The 22,471-nt window shown below is 44.4% G+C and overlaps 2 protein-coding genes and 1 pseudogene across 2 annotated transcripts in view; 2 read left to right on the top strand and 1 right to left on the bottom strand.

Moving 5' to 3' along the window:
- The window catches only part of LOC144698293 (uncharacterized), a 118,974-nt gene that overhangs the window by 41,035 nt on the left and 55,468 nt on the right, over positions 1-22,471 (top strand). The gene's annotated exons all lie outside the window — the stretch shown is intronic.
- The window catches only part of LOC144698526 (uncharacterized), a 37,347-nt pseudogene continuing 19,098 nt past the window's right edge, over positions 4,223-22,471 (top strand).
- The window catches only part of LOC144698525 (uncharacterized), an 82,651-nt gene continuing 72,847 nt past the window's right edge, over positions 12,668-22,471 (bottom strand). The window contains exon 6 of the mRNA XM_078570460.1: positions 12,668-12,691. Within this exon, the coding sequence (XP_078426586.1) occupies positions 12,668-12,691 (24 nt within the window). The remainder of the gene's footprint in view (positions 12,692-22,471) is intronic.

Below are 22,471 nucleotides of genomic sequence, written 5' to 3'. Positions count from 1 at the left end.
TCAAAATCCGATGATATTCAGGTTACGATAAATTGGGTGAGTCCATCAGATCCTGATGTGGTGTTTTGTTTCGCTGCCGCAAATTAAAATCCTCCCCTTCTCATACCCTGTGGAATTGATTTAGAACAGAAAAAAGGGAGTGAGAGAGAACCCACAAAAACAGGTTGTGAAATTGAGCTGAATGAATCTGGGAATTTGTGGGGCTGGCACTGGGAAAAAGTGACCATGAAAACTGCTGGATTGTCATAAAAACCCAACTGGTTCACTAATGTCCTTCAGGGAAGGGAAGCTGCCACCCAGTCTGGGCCTACACAAGACTTTGGACTCCATCAGAGTAAATAGAGAGAGAGGTGGGAGAGGCACTGGATAAAGCAGAGGGATAAACTCTAAATCTCCATCCCTAGAAGGACCAGCGTAGCAGGTGTATGTGAACACCATCACCTCCTAGTTCCCCTCCAAGTCACACACCGTCCTGACTTGTCTGACATCCAGAACTGGATTAACAGAAATTTCCTCCATTTAAATATTGGGGCGACTAAAGCCATTGTCTTCAGTCCCCGCTACAAACTCCACTCCATAGACACAGGCTCCATCCCTCTACCTTTCTGGGTGATGGAGTGGAGTGGAGCTCTGGGAGATAATCAGCAGATGAGAAGCGCCAATAAATACAGGCTGGGGATTCGAGTGAGGCCTCCCTTGCTAGAGGTCAGAGCAGAATGGACTTGCAGGAGACAATGGGGAACTGAGGAGCACCAATAAATACAGACCGGGGATTTGAGTGAGCAGCGCCAATAAACACAGACTGGGGATTTAAGTGAGGAACGTCTTTAAACACAGACCGGGGATTTGAGTGAGGATCGCCTATAAATACAGACCAGGGATTTGAGCGAGGAGCGTCTATGAATACAGTCTGGCGATCTGAGTGAGAAGCGCCAATAAATACAGACCCGGGGTTTGAGTGAGGAACGCCTACAAATACAGGCCAAGGTTTTGAGTGAGGAACGCCTATAAATACAGACGGGGATTTGAGTGAGGAGCGCCTATAAATACAGACAGGGAATTTGAGTGAGGAGCGCCTATAAATACAGACCAGGGATTTGAGTGGGGAACGCCTATAAATACAGATGGGGATTTGAGTGAGGAACACCTATAAATACAAACCGGGGATTTGAGAGAGGAATGTCTATAAATACAGACTGCGGATTTGAGTGAGGAACATCTAAAAATACAGGCCGGGGATTTGAGTGAGGAGCGCCTATAAATACAGACCGGGGATTTGAGTGAGGAGTTCTTATAAATACAGACTGGGGATTTGAGTGAGGAACGCCTATAAATACAGACCGGGGATTTGAGTGAGGAACATCAATAAATACAGGCCGGGGATTTGAGTGAGGAGCGTCTATAAATACAGGCCGGGGATTTGAGTGAGGAACGTCTAAAAATACAGATGGGGATTTGAGTGAGGAACGCCTATAAATACAGGCGGGGGATTTGAGTGAGGAGTGTCTATAAATACAGACTGCGGATTTGAGTGAGGAACGCCTATAAATACAGACGGGGATTTGAGTGAGGAGCGCCTATAAATACAGACCGGGGATTTGAGTGAGGAACGCCTATAAATACAGACAGGGGATTTGAGTGAGGAACGCCTATAAATACAGACAGGGGATTTGAGTGAGGAACATCAATAAATACAGGCCGGGGATTTGAGTGAGGAGCATCTATAAATACAGACCGGGGATTTTGAGTGAGGAACGTCTAAAAATACAGATGGGGATTTGAGTGAGGAACGCCTATAAATACAGACTGGGGATTTTGAGTGAGGAATGTCTAAAAATACAGATGGGGATTTGAGTAAGGAACGCCTATAAATACAGGCGGGGTATTTGAGTGAGGAACGCCTATAAATACAGACCGGGGATTTGAGTGAGGAGCGTCTATAAATACAGGCTAGGGATTTGTGTGAGGAATGTCTATAAATACAGACCGGGGATTTGAGTGAGCAGTGTCTATAAATACAGATCGGGGATTTGAGTGAGGAACGTCTATAAACACAGACCGGGGATTTGAATGAGGAGCGTCCGCAAATACTGTCTGGGGATTTGTGTGAGGAACGTCTATAAATACAGACTGGGGATTTGTGTGAGGAACGTCTATAAATACAGACTGGGGATTTGAGTGAGGAATGTCTATAAATACAGACTGGGGATTTGAATGAGGAGCGCCTATAAATACAGATGGGGATTTGAGTGAGGAACGCCTATAAATACAGAGCGGGAATTTGAGTGAGGAGCACCTATAAATACAGGCGGGGGATTTGAGTGAGGAGTGTCTCTAAATACAGACCGGGGATTTGAGTGAGGAACGCCTATAAATACAGACCGGGGATTTGAGTGAGGAACATCTATAAATACTGACCGGGGATTTGAGTGAGGAACGTCTATAAATACAGGCCAGGGATTTGTGTGAGGAACATCTATAAATACAGAGTGAAGATTTGAGTGAGGAGTGCCTATAAATACAGACCGGGGATTTGAGTGAGGAACGTCAATAAACACAGACCGGGGATTTGAATGAGGAGCGTCCGCAAATACAGACGGGGGATTTTAGTGAGGAGCGTCTGTAAATACAGACCGGGGATTTGAGTGAGGAGCGCCTATAAATACAGACCAGGGATTTGAATGAGGGATGTCTATAAATACAGACCGGGGATTTGAGTGAGGAACGTCTATAAATACAGACCGGGGATTTGAGTGAGGAGCGTCTATAAATACAGATGGGGTATGTGAGTGAGGAATGTCTATAAATACAGACCGGGGATTTGAGTGAGGAACGCCTATAAATACAGACCAGGGATTTGAATGAGGGACGTCTATAAATACAGACCGGGGATTTGAGTGAGGAACGTCTATAAATACAGACAGGGGATTTGAGTGAGGAGTGTCTATAAATACAGACGGGGGATTTGAGTGAGGAACGTCTATAAATACAGACGGGGGATTTGAGTGAGGAGCGTCTATAAATACAGACTGGGGATTTGAGTGAGGAATGTCTATAAATACAGACCGGGGATTTGAGTGAGGAGTGCCTATAAATACAGGCGGGGGTTTTGAGTGAGGATCACCTATAACACAGACGGGGGATTTGAGTGAGGAACGTCTATAAATACAGACGGGGGATTTGAGTGAGGAGCGTCTATAAATACAGACGGGGGATTTGAGTGAGGAACGTCTATAAATACAGACCTGGGATTTGAGTGAGGAACGTCTATATATACAGACTGGGGATTTGAGTGGGGAACGTCTATAAATACAGATGGGGTATTTGAGTGAGGAACGTCTATAAATACAGACCGGGGATTTGAGTGAGGAGCGTCTATAAATACAGACGGGGTATTTGAGTGAGGAACGTCTATAAATACAGATGGGGTATTTGAGTGAGGAATGGGCTGTTTCACTGTTGCAGCTGCTGTGAGGCAGCAGGAGAGGGGGGAAAGAGGCAACTGTGATGTCACAGGAAGCTGGTACATTGATTGGTCGGTAAGTGTTCAGTCTAAGGGACAGTATGTGAGAAACCAGCTTAGGACAGGCGAATTCAGGTAGATCTATAAATAAAAATAACTTTACAATAATAAACCAAAATTTGAAAACTTTAAAATTCAAATAAAACAACAAAGATTTTAAACAAGCAATAAAATAGAGTTACTTAAATAAACATCTAATACACATCCCTTGTAGTTAAGAAGCATATAATCTTTAGTTGTCAGTGGTACTAGCATTCAGTAAACACAGTAAATTGTAGCATACATAGGAAGAAAGTAATTAAAGTAAATTAACTAAATAACATATGTTAGAATGGTAGGACAGGGGTTATGTTGCAGCTGTAAGATGTGGGAGCTTTTGGATGCCAAGGCGATCCATGACAAACACGTCTGCAGGAAGTGTAAGCAGCTTGAGGAATTCCGGATCAGGATTATTGATCTGGAAACCGAAATGCAGACACTGTGCAACATAAGGGATGGGTTGAGTGCAATGCCTGACTTGGCGGCTGCGACGAAGGGCGGTGCGTCCCGCAAGGCATCGAAACAGTCGCTGATTAAAGTCACCAAGAAGCTGAAAAGAAGCAAAGAAAATCTCGCAAGCAGAGCTATTCCATCTACGTGTACAGGGTGCTGACCCAGGTCCACCCTTCCACCAGGATGTCGTCCAAGGCCATGAGCGTTATGAATTCCTTCGTTGTCGACATTTTCGAGTGCATCGCCTCCAAGGCGTCGCACCTCATTCACTACAACAAGCGCCGCACCATCTCGGCCCGGGAGATCCAGAGCACCGTCCGCCTCATGCTGCCGGGGGAATTGGCCAAAAACGCCGTCTCCGAAGGCACCAAAGCGGTCACCAAGTACACCAACTCCGTTTAGGAAGACAATTCTAAAGATTATAAGGGATGGTGAGAAATACCTGGGTACTTTGTTCCAGAAGACAGTCACACCTCTTAGAAGAGGGTCATCTGTTTTGATCAGCAGTGAGGGACAGGAGGATGTGACTGTCAGTGAGGCGGGTAATGGGACTGAGCAGGCAGTTGTGGAGGAGTCTCAGACTTTGCAAGTGTCAAGCAGGTTTGAGGTGCTCACAACCTGTGTGGATGAAAGTGAAATGTGCAAGGTGGATGAGCTGGCTGGCCATGACACTGTGGTACAGGAAGCCATTCACGCAGGGGGAACAAAAATGAATGTAGTGGTAGCAGCGGGAAGTATAGTGAGGGCATTGACACTGTTTTCTGCAGCAAAAAGTGAGAGTCCAGATGACTATGTTGCTTGCCCAGTGCTAGGGTTCAGGACATCTGCTCAGTGCTGGAGAGGGACTTGCAATGGGAGGGGGAGAATCCAGTTGTCGTGGTCCATTTACGTACCAATGACATAGGTAGAACTAGGAAAGAGGTTCTGTAAAGTCAGTATAAGGAGCTAGGTACCAAATTATGTAGCAGAACCTCAAATAATCTCTGGATTATTACCTGAGCCACTTGCAAATTGGCATCGGGCAAATAAGATTAGAGAGACCAATGCGTGGCTCAAAGATTGGTGTGGGAGAACTGGGTTCCGGTTTGTGGGGCACTGGTATCAGTGCTGGGACAGTGGGGGCTGTACCGTTGGGACGGTTTACACCTGAACCGTGCTGCGATGAGTGTCCTCGCAAATCGCATAGCTAGGGAAGTAGAGAAGGCTTTAAACTAAACAAGAGCGGTGAGGGATCAAGTTTGGGTAGAGGTAGCAATTCAAGGTGTAGAGTCAAGACAGGAGAGCCAAATAGTAATATGAGAAATGAGGTCAGAGAATGACAGGAAAGGACTGAGAGAAAAAACCTAAGAATAAATCAACAATCAAGACTAGATGTTACAATGGTAACAAAAAGACAAGACTGAAGGCTCTCTATCTGAATGCACGTAGCATTCAAAACAAAGTAAATGAATTGATGACCCACACAGAAGTAAATAAATATGATCTGATTATAATTATGGAGACGTGGCTGCAGGACAACTAAGGTTGGGTCCTTAATGTTGAGGGGTACATGACATTCAAGGAGAATAGGAAGCTGGGTAAAGGTGGTGGGGTTGCATTGTTAATCAAAGAGGGCATTGGTGCAATAGTTAGAGATGACCTTGGATCAGGAGATCAGGATGTAGAATCGGTTTGGGTGCAGATGAGGATTAGTAGGGGAAAAATAGTCATTACCAGGAGTGGTTGACGGGCCCCTAACAGCAGCCATAGTGTAGGACAAAGTATTCAAGAGAAAATATTGTGTGCTTGTGATAAAGGGACGGCAATAATCATGGGTGATTTTAATCTACACAATAACTGGAAGTATCAGATTGGCAGTAATAGCCTGGATGAGGAGTTCTTAGAATGCTTTTGAGATAGTTTCTTAGAGCAGCATGTTCAGGAGCCAATCAGAGAGCAGGTTATATTTGACGTGGTATTGTGTAATGTAACAGGATTAATTAATGGCCTCAGAGTAAGGGCACTGCTAGGTAGCAACGAGCACAATATGGTTGAATTTTACATCCAGTTTGAAAGGGAGAAGAGTGGGTCAAAGACTAGTATCTTAAACTTAAATAAGGGCAACTATGTGGGGATGAAAGCTGAGCTAGCTGAAGTGAACTGGGAAACTAAGCTAGAGGATAGATCAATCGAGAAGCAGTGGCAGACATTTAAAGGGATATTTCAAAGTATTCAGAATGAGTACATCCCGACCATAAAGAAAAATTATAAAGGGAGGACCCATCATCTGTGGTTAACTAAAGAAGTTAAGGAAAGCATCAGCTGAAGGAAAAAGCATACAACTCTGCAAAGATGAGCAGCAGGACAGATGATTGGACAGAATTTAAAGAACAGTCGAAAATGGCTGAAAGGTTAATCAGGAGAAAGAAATTAGAGTGTGAGAGGAAGTTTGCTAGAAATGTAAAAATGGATAGCAAGTGTTTCTACAGGTGCTTAAAAAGGAAAAGAGTGAGCAAAGTGAGTGTTGGTCCTCCAGAGGGTCAGTGGGGAGTTAATAGTAGATAAGGAAACGGTGGAAGAATAGAATAATATTTTGCTTCTGTGTTCAATATAAAGGATACAAAAAACATTCCAGTAATAGCTGCAAATCAGAAGGTTACAGGAGAAAGGAACTTGGTGAAATTGAAATCACTGGGGAAATGGTACTGAGCAAATTGAAGGAGCTGCCGATGTCAAGTCTCTGGGACCCAATGAACTACCTCCTAGGGTCTTAAAAGAGGCGGCTAATGCGGTAGTCGGTGCGCTGGTGTTAATTTTCCAAAATTCGCTCGATTCTGGAAAGGTTCCGTCAGATTGGAAAGTAGCAAATATAACCCCTCTATTCAAGAAGGGAGGGAGGCAGAAAACAGGAAACTATAGGCCAGTTAGCTTGACGTCTGTCGTGGGGAAGTAATCAGAATCAATAAGGAGGTTATAGCTGGGCACTTAGAAGAGCTCAAGGCAATTGGGAAGAGTCAGGATGGTTTTATGAAAGGAAAATCATGTTTAACCAATTGATTGGAGTTTTTTTGAAGGAGTAACATGCGCAATGGATAAAGGGGACCCTGTAGACATACTCTACTTGGATTTCCAGAAGGCATTTGAGAAGGTGTCACATCAAAGATTATTACGGAAAATAAAAGCGCATGGTGTAGGGGGTAACTTATTAGCATGGATAGGTGATTGGCTGGCTGGCAGAAAGCAGAGAGTATGTGTAAATGGGTCTTTTTCTGAATGTGACGAGTGGAGTCCCACAGGGGTCTGTGCTGGGGCCTCAACTTTTTATGATTTACATCAATGACTTAGATGAGGGGAGTGAAGACATGGTCGCTAAATTGGCACTTGGCAAAAAGATAGGTAGGAAAGTATGTTGTGAAGAGGACATGAGGAGGTTGCAGATGGATGTAGATAGGTTGAATGAGTGGCCAAAGATCTGGCAAATGGAGTGAAATGTGGGAAAATGTGAAGTTGGTCATTTTGACAGGAAGAACAAAAAAGCAGAGTATTGCTTAAATGGAGAATGGCTGCATAATTCTGAGGTGCAGAGGGACCTAGGTGTTCGAGTAAATGAGTCACAAAAAGTTTGTATGCATGTACAGCAAGTAATTAAGAAGGCTAATGGAATGCTATCCTTTGTTACGAGAGGGGTTGAACATAAAAGTAAGGATGTTATGCTTCAGTTATACAGGACCACACCTCGAATACTGTGTGCAGTTTTGGTCTCCTTATAGATGCATTGGATGCAGTTCAAAGGATGTTCACTAGATTGATATCTGGAATGAGTGGGATTTCTTATGAGGAAAGGTTGGACAGACTGGGCTTGTTTCCACTGGAGTTTAGAAGAGGGAGGAGTGATTTGATTGAAGTATACAAGATCCTGAATGGCCTTGACAAGGTGGACGTTGAAAGGATGTTTCCTCTTGTGGGTGAGTCCAGAAGTAGGGGGCACTGTTTCAAAATTAGGGGGTCGCCCTTTTAGGACAGAGATAAGGAGAATTTTTTCTCTCAGAGGAATGTACGACTTTGGAACTCTGCCTCAGAAGGCGGTGGAGACACGATCATTGAATATTTTTAAGACACAGGTAGATAGATTCTTGTTAGGCAAGGGAATCAAAGGTTATCAAGGTTAGATGGGAATGTGGAAATTCAAACATAGGAAGATCAGCCATGATCTTATTGAATGGCACAGCAAACTTGAGAGGCCAAATGGTCTGCTCCCGTTCCTATTCCATATGTTCTCATGGTGTCTCTCCAGTGTGAATTCGCTGGTGTATTCGCAAGTGGGATGACTGAGTGAAACCCTTGCCACAAACGGAGCAGGTGAATGGTCTTTCCCCAGTGTGAAACCGCTGGTGCCTCAGCAGGCCGGATGGCGAGTGAATCTCTTCCCACACACGGAGCAGGTGAATGGTCTCTCTCCAGTGTGAAACCGCTGGTGTATTCGCAGGTGGGATGACTGAGTGAGTCCCTTCCAACTCTCAGAGCAGACGAACGGTCTCTCCCCAGTGTGAATTCGCTGGTGTGTTCGCAGTTTGGTTGAGGAAGTGAATCCCTTCCCACACTCAGAGCAGGTGAATGGCTTCTTCCCACTGTGAACTCGCTGGTGTCTCAGCAGCTCAGATGACTGAGTGAATCCCTTCCCACATTCAGAGCAAGTGAATGGTCTCTCCTCAGTGTGAATTCGCTGGTGTTTAGCAGGTTGGCTGACAGAGTGAATCCCTTCCCACACTCGGAGCAGGTGAACGGCCTCTCCCCAGTGTGACTGCGTCGATGGATTTCTAGCTGGATTGGGTAATTGAATCCTTTCCCACAGTCCTCACATTTCCACAGTTTCTCCATAGTTCAAGTGTCCCTGTGTCTCTCCAGGTGTGATGATCATTTGAATCCTTGTCCACACATAGAACACGTGTACAGTTTCTCCCCGCTCTGAATGGTGTGATGTTATTTCAGGCTGTGTAACTGGTTAAAGCTCTTTCCACTGTCAGTTCACTGGAACACTCTCATTCGTGTGTGTGTGTGTCTCGGTGCCTTTCCAGACTCACTGATGTTTGAAATCTTTTCCCACAGACAGAACAGACAAATATTTCTCCTTCCACGTTCAAAGATGATAATATTCACATCCTGATGAATTGAGTGACTCTGTCAGATCTTGATGTGATGTTTGGTTTGAGTTCTCCCTCTGTAAATCCTCCCCTTCCGATACCCTGCAAAAGGAGTTTACAAAAGTGATCACTATAAGAACAGGATAGAAATTCAGAGCAGACAATTCTCATTTCTATGGAACATTATTTCCTGCCTTCTTCTCCCAAAGCAGCAAATCCCCATCCCACACACTCTCCCTCCTCCCTGTGCTGAAGCCAAACAGAGTTTTGGATAATTCTTCCTGTATCTTTTTAACAAATTTGTCTAACTGAAGATAACAATATGTTTCATAATTCAATTCAGTCATTACTCATGACTAAAACATTAATCTGAAACCCCCTGACTGACCAGACAGAATAGCAGATCTTAACCTTGTGTCCAAAACTTACTGTGTGGAGATTTAATGAGTGATCATGAAGGCGGTTTCTCCAAACGTCCCATGGTTTCCTTCCTTCCTTCTCTCCCTCTCTAACTAAGTTAAACCTGCGATCAGTCTCATGGTCTATTCTGGTTCCTGCTTCTCTTCCTGATGACTAATTAACTCCAATTAAACACTGAGAAGACTGAAGACACTGTTTTCAGTCCCTGCTCCAATCTCCAATCTCTAGATACCAACTCCATCCTTCTCCCTGGGAACAGTCTGAGATTAAACCAGTCTGTTCATAACCTCGGTGTTACATTTGATCTCAATCTGTGCCGTCACTAAGATCGCCTCTTCAACATCACCCGCCCTCACCCCGTCTCAGTACATCTGCTGCTGAAACCCTAATCACAGCCGTTGTTAGCTCCAGACTTGAATGACTATCCCAACACACTCCTGGCTGGTCTCCCACATTCTACTCTCTGTTAACGTGAAGCCATCCAAAGGCCTGCTGTCCATGTCTTCACTCGTAGCAAATCCTGTTCCTCTGACACCCATTTGCTTCCTGACCTGCCTTGGATCCCGGTCAAGCAACAGCTTGATTTTAAAATTCTCATCCTTGTTTTCAAATCCCTCCATGGCCTCACCCTTCCTTATCTCTGTAATCTCCTCCAGCCCCACAACCCTCCGAGATATCTGCACTGCTCGAATTCTGATAGCTTGTACATTCTCCATTTTAATCGCTCCAGCATTAATGAACTTGCCTTAAGTTCCCTCGTTCCCAAATTCTGAAATTCTCTCCCTACACCTCTCCCTCTGTCTACCACATTTTCCCCCTTTATTACACTTGAGTATTGTTAAAAAAAGAGACATTCTGTTGAAACCTTTTCTCTTGTACTCATCAGGACAGGCGTAAGAACATCAAATTTCAAAGATTATCAGTCGGGCTCATAATGTGGCTCACTTATGCTTGCTAGAAGCTGCATATATTCATACACAGGGAACTGTCCACTGCAGACAGAAGGAGCATGTCCAGGGATGGGGCCGTTTGTTGAATTAAACAAAAGCATGGAGGATGATACCTTTTTGATGTATTCTCCATGGTAATGCATTGACCAATCAGAGCTGACTGGCCAACCAGTCAACACCCTTTCCTTGTGCAGCATAAATTATTATTTGCTGAGAAATTTGTTTTTTTTGCATCTGTCCGGATGAGTGCAACATGAAATACCAGCAATATGTCTCCCTTTTTCAACAATACTTAAATTCTGTACTGCTGAGTGACTGTGGGTTTATAATTCTATTGCTGCTGATCCTGGTGAACACACATTTTATGAACGTCTTCCTAAGGGTTGTTGCTCATTGTCCCCGTGAGGATGGCGGCTGCGCATGCGCCCTGTAGCACATCGGCCAATCAAGATGGCGGCTGCGCATGCGCCAATCTCCACATTGCCCCTATAAAGATGGCTGCCGTTAACTCGGGCATTTCTCCCGCAGCGCCGAGCAAACCCGGGGACGGTGGCTTCTTATTGAGGGATTGGGGCCGGTACCGTGAGTTTATGAAACTTCCAAATTCATGCGCCGGCCCTATCTCTGTTCACGCGTTTATTTTCGGTTCTGGATCTGCACTCGTTCTTTGTTTAACCCGCATTTTAAATCCTCTGGTTGGAGCTCCCTTCCCGCCTGTCTCCACGGACTGCGCATGTTCCGACTCCAAATGATTGGCGGCAGCTCCGGACCAATAGGAAGAAGGGGCGGGGTTGGATGACCGATCTGGAGCAACTGATCCTCCAGGCAAGCGGAGAGGGGCGGATCCTGCTGGGAGTGGAGCATGCGCAGTGTGGGCGGGGGACCGGGACGAAGGCGGTGGATTTTTTCCCCCAATAATTGATATAGATTTTTCTTTTCCCACTTATTTCCATTATTTTTAAATGTATTTCCATCCATTGTTTTATCTCTACCTTTTAGCCTATTTCAATCCCTTCACCCCACCCCACCCCCACTAGGTCTATCTGTACCTTGCTCGTCCGGCTTTCTACCCTTAATTAGCACATTCCTTAGATAATATCACCACCTTCAACACCTCTTTTCTCCCTTTGTCTGTGACATCTTTTGGTTATCTCCACCTACCACTGGCCCTCTATCCAGCTCTACTTGTCCCACCCCCCCTTAAACCAGCTTATATTTCACCTCTCTTCTATTTTTACTTAGTTCTGTTGAAGAGTCATATGGACTCGAGACGTTAACTGTTTCCTCTCAGCAGATGCTGTCAGACCTGCTGAGTTTTTCCAGGTATTTTTGTTTTTGTTGCGGTGGAATTTAAAGTCCAGCGGGTGAGAAAGGGCCGAGTGCAGGAGAGGAATGGAGCCGGAGGGTGGACTGGGAGGGTTCACACACACCCGGTGTAGGACTCCAAACCCGGATTACAAACTCCCGGAGCCCAGTTTACACCGAGTGTTTGGAAACTCCTTTTACAGGGGGTTAGAAGGGGAGGATTTACACACAGCAAACTCCAACCCAGAGAAATGTTTGTCTCTTTGGACTGACCTGCTGAAACACATTGAATTCACACTGGCTAGTGGCTGTTCAGTTGCTCACAGTGTGGTAAGAGGTCCAGGACATCATCCGAACTGCTGGGACACCACATTCACACTGACAAGAGACCTTTTAATTTAAGTGTGAGAAGTCCTTTAAAAGGTGTGGGGAAATTTGCTAGTGCTGTCGGTGGGCTCTTAAACTAATTTGGCATGGGGGTGGGATACTGAGTGGAGGTATAGTAGGGGGTGATGTACATACAAGTATATAAGAAAAAACAAGTCAGTCTGGATGGCAGGGTGTACATAGTTAAGTTAAGGCACAAGGCAACATGGCAAGGCTGGATGACATTTATTTTAATGTAAGGAGTGTTGTGAGTAAGGCAAATGAGTTGCAGATACAGATTAACACATGGGGATATGATATCATTACTATCACAGCGACATGGCTGAGGGAGGGGCAGGACTGGCAGCTCAATATTCCGACGTATAGAATCTTCAGGCGAGACAGGAGGTTGTAAAAGAGATGGTGGTGTCACAATATTGATCAAGGAGTCAATTAGTGCAGTATGGAGGGATGGTATCTTAGAAGGTTCCTTAAATCAGGCCGTATAGGTAGAACTTAAAAACAAAAAGGGGGCAATCACATTGTTGGAAGCATACTATAGACCCCCAAACAGTCAGGGAGAGATAGAAGGGCAGATATGTAGGCAAATCTCAGAAGTGTCAAAATAATAGGGTAATAATAGTCGGGGGTGTTCAACTTCCCCAATATTAACTGGGATAGACAAAGTGTGAAAGACTTTGAGGGGGCTGAATTCTTCAAATGTATCCAGGAGAGATTTTCAAGCCAGCACATAAAAAGTCCTACAAGAGAGGTGCTGGACCTTCTTTTAGAGAACAAAGCTGGGCAAGTTGTAGAAGTGTCAGTGGGGGAGCAGTTCAGTGATAATGACCATAACTCAGTAAGATTTAAGTAGTTATGGAAAAGGACGAAGATGGATCTAAAATAAGGGTTTTGAATTGGGGGAAAGCCAATTTAAATATGATAAGACAGGACCTGGCCAAAGTGGACTGGGAGCAGCTACTTGTAGGAAAATCAACATCAGAGCAGTGGGAGTCATTCAAAAAGGAAATAGTGAGAGTGCAGGGCCAACATTTTCCCACAAAGGACCAACAAGTCCAGAGAAACTGGGATGTTGAGGAATTGACAGGATTAGATAAGGGGGGAAAAAAGGGAAGCTTATGGTACTACCGAGGGCTTAGAACAGCAGGAGCCCTTCATGGGTAGAGAAAGTGCAGGGGGTTACTTAAAAAAAAGAAATTAGGAAGGCGAAGAGGGGGCATGAAAAACACAGCTGGGTGAAATAGGTTAAAATCCTAAGGCATTTTATAAGTATATTCAGGGCAAGAGGATAACCAGGAAAAGGTTAGGGCCCATCAGGGACCAAAATGGCAATCTGTGTGAGGAGCTGGAAGATGTAGATGAGGTTTTAAATGAGTACTTTGCATCTGTATTAACTATACAGAAGGACGATGTAGATATAGAAATCAGGGAGAGGGACTGAGATATACTTGAACAAATGAGTATTGAGAGCGAGGAGGTATTAGCGGTTTTATTGGGCCTTAAAAGTGTATTTATCCCCAGGCCCAGATAAGATGTATCCCAGGTGTTGTGGGAGGCAAGGGAGGAGATTGCAGGGGCCCTGACATTAATTTTCAAATTCTCTCTGGTCACAGGAGAAGTACCAGAGGACTGAAGGACAGCTAATGTGGTGCCATTATTAAAGAAGAATGGTAGGGATAAACCAGGGAACTATAGGCCAGAGAGTCCAACATCAGTGGTAGGGAAACTTTTGGAAACATTCTGAGGGACAGAATTAATCCCCACGTGGAGAGGCAAGAATTAATCAAGGATAGTCAGCAAGGCTTTGTCAGTGAGAGTTCATGTCGAACAAATTTGATTGAATTTTTCGAGGAGGTGACGAGGTGTGTAGATGAGGGTAGTTCAATTGATGTAGTCCACATGGAATTCTCTAAGGCTTTTTACAAGGTCTGGCATGGGAGACAGGTGCAGAAGGTAAGAGCCCATGTGATCCAGGGCAATTTGGCAAATTGGATCCAGAATTGGCTCAGTGTCAGGAGGCAGAGGCAGAGGGTGATGGTCAAAGGTTGTTTTTGTGACTGGAAGCCTGTGTCCAGTGGCGTACTGCAGGGTTCGGTGCTGGGTCCCTTGTTGTTTTTCGTGGACATTAATGATGTAGACATGAATGTAGGAGGTATGATCAGTAAGTTCACAGGTAAAACAAAAAAATCACTATTGTGTTAAATAGCGAGGAGGAAACCCTTAGACAACAGGACGATATAGACGGGCTTGTCAGATGGGCAGAACAGTGGAAAATTGAATTTAATCCCAAAAAGTGTGAGGTGATGCATTTTGGGAGGACTAACTCGGCAATGGAGTACATGATGAATGGTTGGACCCGAGGAAGTACAGAAACTTGGTGTGCATGTCCATAGATCCTTGAACATAAGAACATAAGAACTATGAGCAGGAGTGGGCAATTCAGCCCCTCGAGCCTGCCCCACCATTCATTACGATCATGGCTGATCTCATTTTGGCCTCAACTCCAATTTCCCTCCCTGTCCCCATAACCTTTCAACCCATTACTAATTAAGTCCGTGTGGTGAAGGTGCTTGAACAATGCTGTTAGGTAAGGAGCTACAGGTTATTCACCCAGCGATGAGGAAGGGACATTGATATATCTCCAAATCAACAACAACAATTTGTGTTTATATCGCATTTATTCTTATATAGTTTACCAAGACATTTCACAGAAATGTTAGAAACCAATGAGATGCTCGGGCAGGTGGCCAATAATTTGGTCAAAGAGGTCGGTCTGAAGGAATATCTTAAAGGATGCAAATGAGGTAGAGAGGCGGAGAGGGTTGGGGAGGGAATTCTAGAGTCTTGGAAACTGACAGAATGGCAACCAATGATGGAATTATTAAAATCAGGAATTCTCGAATTCGAGAAGAGCAGATATCTCGGGAGGATTGTGAGGCTGGAGGAGGTTACAGAGATAGGAATGATCACGACCATGGAGGAAAACAAGGATGAGAATGTGAAAATTTAGGTGCTGCTTAAATGAGTGCCTTCAAATCATTTGTATAATTTATGAATGGTTGTGGGCCAAGCACTGATCCTTGCAGTATCCCACAAATAACAGCCTGTCATCCTGAGAATGAGACATTTATTCCGACTCTCTGTTTTCTGTCGGTTCACCAATTCTCAATCTATAACAGGATATTACTCCAATCCCATGCACTTGAATTCTGTTTACTGACATCCTGTGCTTTGTTTAGTAACCTTCTCTCTCTGTCTCTCCCACTCCTCTCTCTCTCTTTCTCTCTCTGTCACATTGAATTCTCCAGCCCAGCGAGTTGTGGATGCTCCATCATTGAATATATTTCCGGCTGAGGTGGAGAGATTTTTGGTCTCTCAGGGAGTTGAGGGATATGGGGAGTAGGCAGGAAAGTGCAGTTGAAGCCCAAGATCAGCCACGATCATATTGAATGGTGGAGCAGACTGTGTTAGGACTTAAAAAGTGTTAGGAAGTGTTAGCAAGTGTTAGGACTTCTCTTGTTCCTACTTCGTATGTTCTTATGGAGGCCAGAGTCTTGTGTAGGCCCAGACCGGGTGGCAGGTTCCCTCCCCGGAAGGACATTAGTGAACCAGTTTGGTTTTCATGACAATCCAGCAGTTTTCATCGTCACTTTTTCCTCGTACCGGCCGCACAAATTCCCAGATTCATTCAGCTCAATTTCACAACCTGCCTTTGTGTTTTTGTGGGTTCTCTCTCACTCCCCTTTTTCTGTTTTAAATCAATTCCACAGGGTATTAGAAGGGGAGGATTTGCAGTCGGGAAACTGAAACCAAACATCACATCAGGATTTGATGGAGTCGACTAATTTATCTTGAACGGAGTATCTTCAGATTTTGAACATGGAAGGAAAAAGCACCATTCACAGTGGGGAGACACCGTACACATGTTCTGTGTGTGGACTAGGCTTCAGCCAATCATCTCATCTGATGGAGCATAAATGCAGTCACAATGGAGAGAAACCATGTAAATGTACGGACTGTGGGAAGAGATTCAAATCCCCATTGGAACTGGGAACTCATTGGTGCGCTCACACTGGGGAGAGACCATTCACTTCCTCTGAGCATGGGGAGGGATTCAATCAATTAGCCAACCTCATGGAACACCAGCGAGTTAACACAGATGAGAGACCTTTTAAATGCCCACAGTGTGAGACGTGCTTCAAAAGTTCTGTGGAACTAAAGTCCCATCAACGTGTTCACACTGATGAGAGACCGTTCAGGTGCTCTCACTGTGGGACTGGGTTCAGACGATCATCTCAACACATCGCGCACCAGCGAGTCCACACTGGAGAGAGGCCATTTACCTGCTCCGAATGTGGGAAGGGATTCAGTCAGTCATCCGACTGGTTAAGACACCAGAGAGTTCACACTGGAGAGAGGCCATTTACCTGCTCTGAATGTGGGAAGGGATTCATTCAGTCATCCAACCTGCTGTTGCACCAGAGAGTTCACACTGGAGAGAGGCCATTTACCTGCTCCGAATGTGGGAAGGGATTCAGTCAGTCATCTGACTGGCGAAGACACCACAGAGTTCACACTGGAGAGAGGCCATTTACCTGTTCCGAATGTGGGAAGGAATTCAGTCAGTCATCCCACCGGCTAAGACACCAGAGAGTTCACACTGGAGAGAGGCCATTTACCTGCTCCGTATGTGGGAAGGGATTCAGTCAGTCATCCGACTGGCTAAGACACCAGCAAGTTCACAAGTAACTGTCGTGATGGGATTTTGCTCTTAATAACATTCAGGACTGAAGTATGTTCATTATAGTGCGTTTCTGTAGACACTAGTAAACTCCAGCCCACTTAGATAAAAGTCAAATAAATCATCATTGTGTTAAACACAATGCGTTGAACCTTTTTACTATTTTTAACACGTTAGTTCCTTTTGGATGATAATAAACTCCAGCCCAGTTACAGATTCTGTATAAAATTGGAATAAATCAGCTTTGCGATGAACAGTTGAGTCGTTTTGATATTTCTAGCACAAGTTAGTTCCTTTTGAAGGGCTCTCCCTCTCCCCTGTCTCTTCCATCCCCACCTCCAGCAACAAGTGTTAGGAGCTCATGGAGCTTCTTTGTCACTAAGATTGAGACAATCTGATCAGCTGCCTCTGCTGCTTCCCTCCCTTCCACTAGCCCACCGGGACAAACTATCTCTAAAGGTCCCTCTTTTCCGAGCCTGAACTCGTGATTAAATGACAAAGGGGATGATGGTGCAAGGCAGCATTGGGTGATAATGAGACAAGGAAATAAACTAATGGGACAAGTGGAGAAACAACACAGGCCCAGAGGAGGGATAAATGGTAAAAGAAGAACCATTACCAGCACCTACTGTCAGAAAAAATGGGAGCAGTGGTTATGATCTGAAATTGTCAAAATGAAGGTTGAGTCCAGAAGGATGTAAAGTGTCCAATGAAAGTTGGGCTGCTGTTCCTCGAGCTTCCATTGAGCTTCATTGGAACAGTGCAGGAGGCCGAGGTCAGAGTGGGAGTGGGTGGAGATTAAACTGTACCTCAGGGTCACACTTGGAGACTGAAAGGTGATGTTCCACGAAGCAGTTACCCAATTGGGATTTAATCTCCTCAATATAGAGAAAACCATACTGTGGTCAGTGAATAGACAATACTGAATAGCAAGAAGTACCAGTAAATCACTGTGCCCCTTGGAAAGTGTTTTGGGCCCTGGAATGAGGGAAGGGAGGAGGTGGATGGGTGCTGCTGCATCTGCTGTGCTTGAATGGAAATGATTCACACTGATGTTCATAAGAACACAAGAAATAGGAGCAGGGTTGGACCAAAAGGCCCCTTGAGCCTGTTCCACCATTAAATGTTCTTCCAGCTCAACTCCATTTTCCCATCCTATCACCATATCCCTTAGTGCCCAAATATTTATGAATTTCCATCTTGAACATATCAAGATGGAGAACAACAGACTCGGTGCAACTATTAATCTGGGAAATGCACAAACAAGGTGCACGTGTATTACAAATTCACCTCTTCACTGCTTGGTAATCATGTTAAATGAGCTTTACACTGACCCCATGCTGAAATCTAGTCATTCTTTGACAGGTATTCTTAATGGTATAATTAGCAAATTTAGAATGAAAAATACCCTCCGCTTCACTGTAAGGCTGAAAGACAACTTTGTAATTGATTCATAATGTCACAGAGCGGCTCATTTGATCTGCTCATTTCATCTAATCTTATTTTCAGCTAATGGGAGAATGGCTCGAAACCACAGTCCCCACTCCCACTGCCATGATGATCCTTAAAACATACAGGAATTTGGGACAATGTGACTTAGATGCTCAGATTAGCTCTGTCTCCATATTATAAGAAGGAGCGAAGCACTGGGGATGGTGCAAAAAAGATTTACTGTAATGATGCCAGAATTGGAAAATATGTCAAATTCACAAAGATTTAACAGATTGAAAAGTTTTTCTCTGGAAAAGAAAGTGAGGGATGACCTGACTAAGGCCTTTAAGATAATGAAAGGGGTTGACAGGGTAGACAAATAGAAGAGTTTTCCACTTGTAGATGGTTGAGAATAAATATACATTAGTCATCAATAAATCTAATGCACAATTCATATGCAACTTCTTCAATCAGAGATAAAAGCAGAAAATCATGGAAATACTCAGCACATCCAGGAGAATCTGTGAATTGAGAAATAGAGTTAAGTTTTCAAGTCTGCTCACTGATGCAGTGCAGTTCTGATGGAAAGTCACAGCCCTGAAATTTAAATACATCTTTCACTCTCCACAGATCTGCTGAAAATTCCAATATTTGTTTTTTTTATTTCAAATTTACAGCACCACCTTTCTCTAACTGTTGTTGAGAATGTAGAGCACATTCTTAGAAGGGTTTGAGATCCCAGTGTGAGCTGAAACTCATGTTGCAAAATCACACCATGAAATGACACCAGCTGAATGTGGAAATGGATTCACCTCGTTATTCCATTTTCTGACACAGCAGCACAGTCATACCTGTGGGAGACCATTCAGATACTTCATTTGTGCAACCCTTTGCTCACTGCCCACCTGCTAACACTCCAGTTTTAGAAGGTCAAAGGATTAGATCCACAATTGCTACATTCCAACTGACAAGACAGAGTTTCAGTAGTCAGAATAAGGGAAGAAAAATCACTTGTCTGCGCCGCTGCTGCGACTCCAGTGAGTTCAGATCTAACTGTCAGGGTTTGTTCTGTTGTTAATTACACCCAAGTCATAACTATGGTGGAGGGGCCGTGCACTATGCTTGCCATATCAATATTAATATTATATATTGGCCCTATGGCGCCAATCATCATCAGATCATAAAACATAATTATCTTCTCAGAAAAGGCCTTTCAATGGCGGTATGTTTACCCAGCATTCAGTGGGGGGGGCAGAATGTGCCCGATCCACACGACAGGCGATCCTCGCGCAGGCGCAGTAGATGGCACTGACTGGCACATGCGCATTGCGATCTCTGACTGGAGCATGCGCAGTACCATCTGTACCTGGAGCTGGTGGAAGTCGCTGAGAAATGGCGAACATGGGCGAGTAAAAGGAGCCGGTGAGTGGGGAGGGATGGAGGCGGTGGAGTGGGCGGGGAGGCTTCATGAAGACCCTGTGAAGGTCTGAAATCTTGAATAAAAAGCTACCGGTCCTGCGGTTACACCGAATGGAGAAGCGACAACTCTGACCCGCGTCTCCTCTCGGAGACAGGCCCGAGTTAATAACCGCCATCTTCACAGGGGCAATGTGCAGCAGGGCGCATGCGCGGCCATCCTGGTCCAGGTAGCAGGAGGAGAGGATGTTGTGCATTTCTATCCTGGACTGATAGGGATGGATTTTGGAAACTCCTTTGCCAGGGGTTTAGAAGGGGAGGGTTTATACACAGCAAACTCAAACCAAGAGAAATGTTTGTCACTTCTCAATTTGTATCTTGTTCTGACGGTTCGTGTTTTTGTAATTTTCTGATACTGGATCTTAGAAGTGGAGGGTTGACAGATGGGAAACTCAAATCAAACATCAATTCAGATCTGGCAGAGTCACTCGATTCGTGAGGACCTGAATATCATCGGCCTTTAAATCTGGAAGGTAAACAGTTGGCCTGTCTGTCTGTGGGCAAAGGTTACTTGTAGGAGAAAGAATAATTAACTGGGGAAAGCCAACTTCAATAGGGTGAGAATGGACCTGACCCAGTAAAGTGGAATCAAAGGTTGGCAGGAGAAACTGTAATTGAGGAATGGGCTGCCTTAAAGAGGAAATAGATCAGACATAGTAATGACATATTCTTACAAATGAGGAAGGTGTGGCTAACATATCCACAGCTCACTAAATAAGAGAAGAGATTTAGATGAAGATGAATAAGTCTGCTAACAGAGATATCAGGTGGCTAATACAACCGAGAGACAGGATAAAGAAAGGATATTCAGAGAGAAATTGGAAAAAGAAAGTAAGAGAAGCAAAGAGAGAGTATGAGAAGAGACTGGCAGCTAACATGGAAGGAAATCAAAACGCTTTCTCTGGCTTATACCTAGTAACAGGCCGGTAAAAGGAGAAAGGGGCTGATTAGGGATTTAAAAAAAGGTGATTTATCCATTGGGACAGGGGGTATGGATGAGGTATAAATGAATATTTGGCATCTGTCTTTACCAAAGAAGATGATGCTGCACAGGTCATGGTTAAAGAGGAGGTAGTTCAAACACTTGTGGTGTTTAATATTGATAAGGAGAAGGTATTATATAGGCTGTCTGATAAAGTTGACAAGGCACCAGGATTGGATGAGATGTATCCAAGGATACTGAGGGAATTCAGAGTGGAAATTGTGGAGGCACTGACCATATTATTCCAATCTCCTTCTGACCCATGAGTGGTGACAGAGGACAGGAGAATTGCAAATCATACACCTTTGTTCAAAAAGGGTGTAATGATAAGCCCAGCAACTTCCAGACCAGTCAGTTTAACCTTGGGAGTGATAATTCTGGACAAAATTAATAGTCACTTAAGCAAATGTGGGCTAATTCAGGGAAGCCAGCACAAGTTTGTTAAGGGAAAATCATGTTAAACTAACTTGCTTAAGGTTTTTCAAGAGTTAACAGTGTGGTTGATGAGGGTAATGCTGTTAGTGTGGTGTACATGGTCTTCCAAATGGCATTCGATAAAGTGCCACATAACAGACTTGTGAGCAAAGTTATAGCTTATAGAACAAAATGGGCAGCAGCAACATGGATACAAAATTAACTGAGTGACAGGAAACAGAGAGTAATGATTTTTCAGAATGGAGGAAGGTTGAAAGTGGATTTCCCCAGGAGTCAGTGTTAGGACTCCTGCTCCTATGACCTAGACCTTAGTGTTCAGGCACAAGTTTGAAATTTATGGGCACAGACTGTGTAGAAGGTCCTTTCTCTGGTGGACCTTAGTGAACCAGTTGAGTTTTTGTGACAATCCAGCATCTTTCATGGTCACTTTTTCCTAGTGCCGGCCCCACAAATTCCCAGATCCATTCAGCTCAGTTTCACAACCTGCCTTTGTGTTTTTGTGGGTTCTCTCTCACTCCCTCTTTCTGTTTTAAATCAATTCCACAGGATATTAGGAGGAGAGGATTTGCAGTCAAGAAACTGAAACCAAACATCACATCAGGATCTGATGGATTGCACAGTTTATCGTAGCCTGAATATCATCGGATTTTGAACATGGAAGGAAAAAGCACTGTTCAAAGTGGGGAGAAACTGTACACGTGTTGTGTTTGTGGACAAGGCTTCAGCTAATCATCTAATGTGGCAGGACATAAATGCAGTCCCAACAGGGAGAAACCGTGGAAATGTGGGGACTATGGGAAGGGATTCAATTACATGGAAAGACATCGGTGCAGTCAAACAGCAGAGAGATCGTTCATCTGCTCCGAGTGTGGGAAGGGATTCACTCGTTCATCCTACCTACTGAAACACCAGCGAGTTCACACTGACGAAAGACCTTTTAAATGCTTGGACTGTTGGAAGTGCTACAAAAGTTCCTGGGAACTGATGACCCATCAACGTGTTCACACTGACGCGAGACCGTTCAGCTGCTCTTACTGTGGGACTGGGTTCAGGTGATCATCTCATCTGACTATGCACCAACGAATTCACACTGGGGAGAAGCCATTTATCTGTTCCAAGTGTGGGAAGGGATTCACTCAGTCATCCAACCTGCTGAGACACCAGCATGGTCACACTGGAGAGAGGCATTTCACCTGTTCAGAATGTGGG

The sequence above is a fragment of the Cetorhinus maximus genome, chromosome 23 (genome assembly GCF_964194155.1).
Source record: "Cetorhinus maximus chromosome 23, sCetMax3.hap1.1, whole genome shotgun sequence".
Lineage (NCBI taxonomy): Eukaryota > Metazoa > Chordata > Chondrichthyes > Lamniformes > Cetorhinidae > Cetorhinus > Cetorhinus maximus.
Note: the sequence above shows the minus strand (reverse complement) of the source record. Positions and strands in the feature narration are given on the sequence as shown.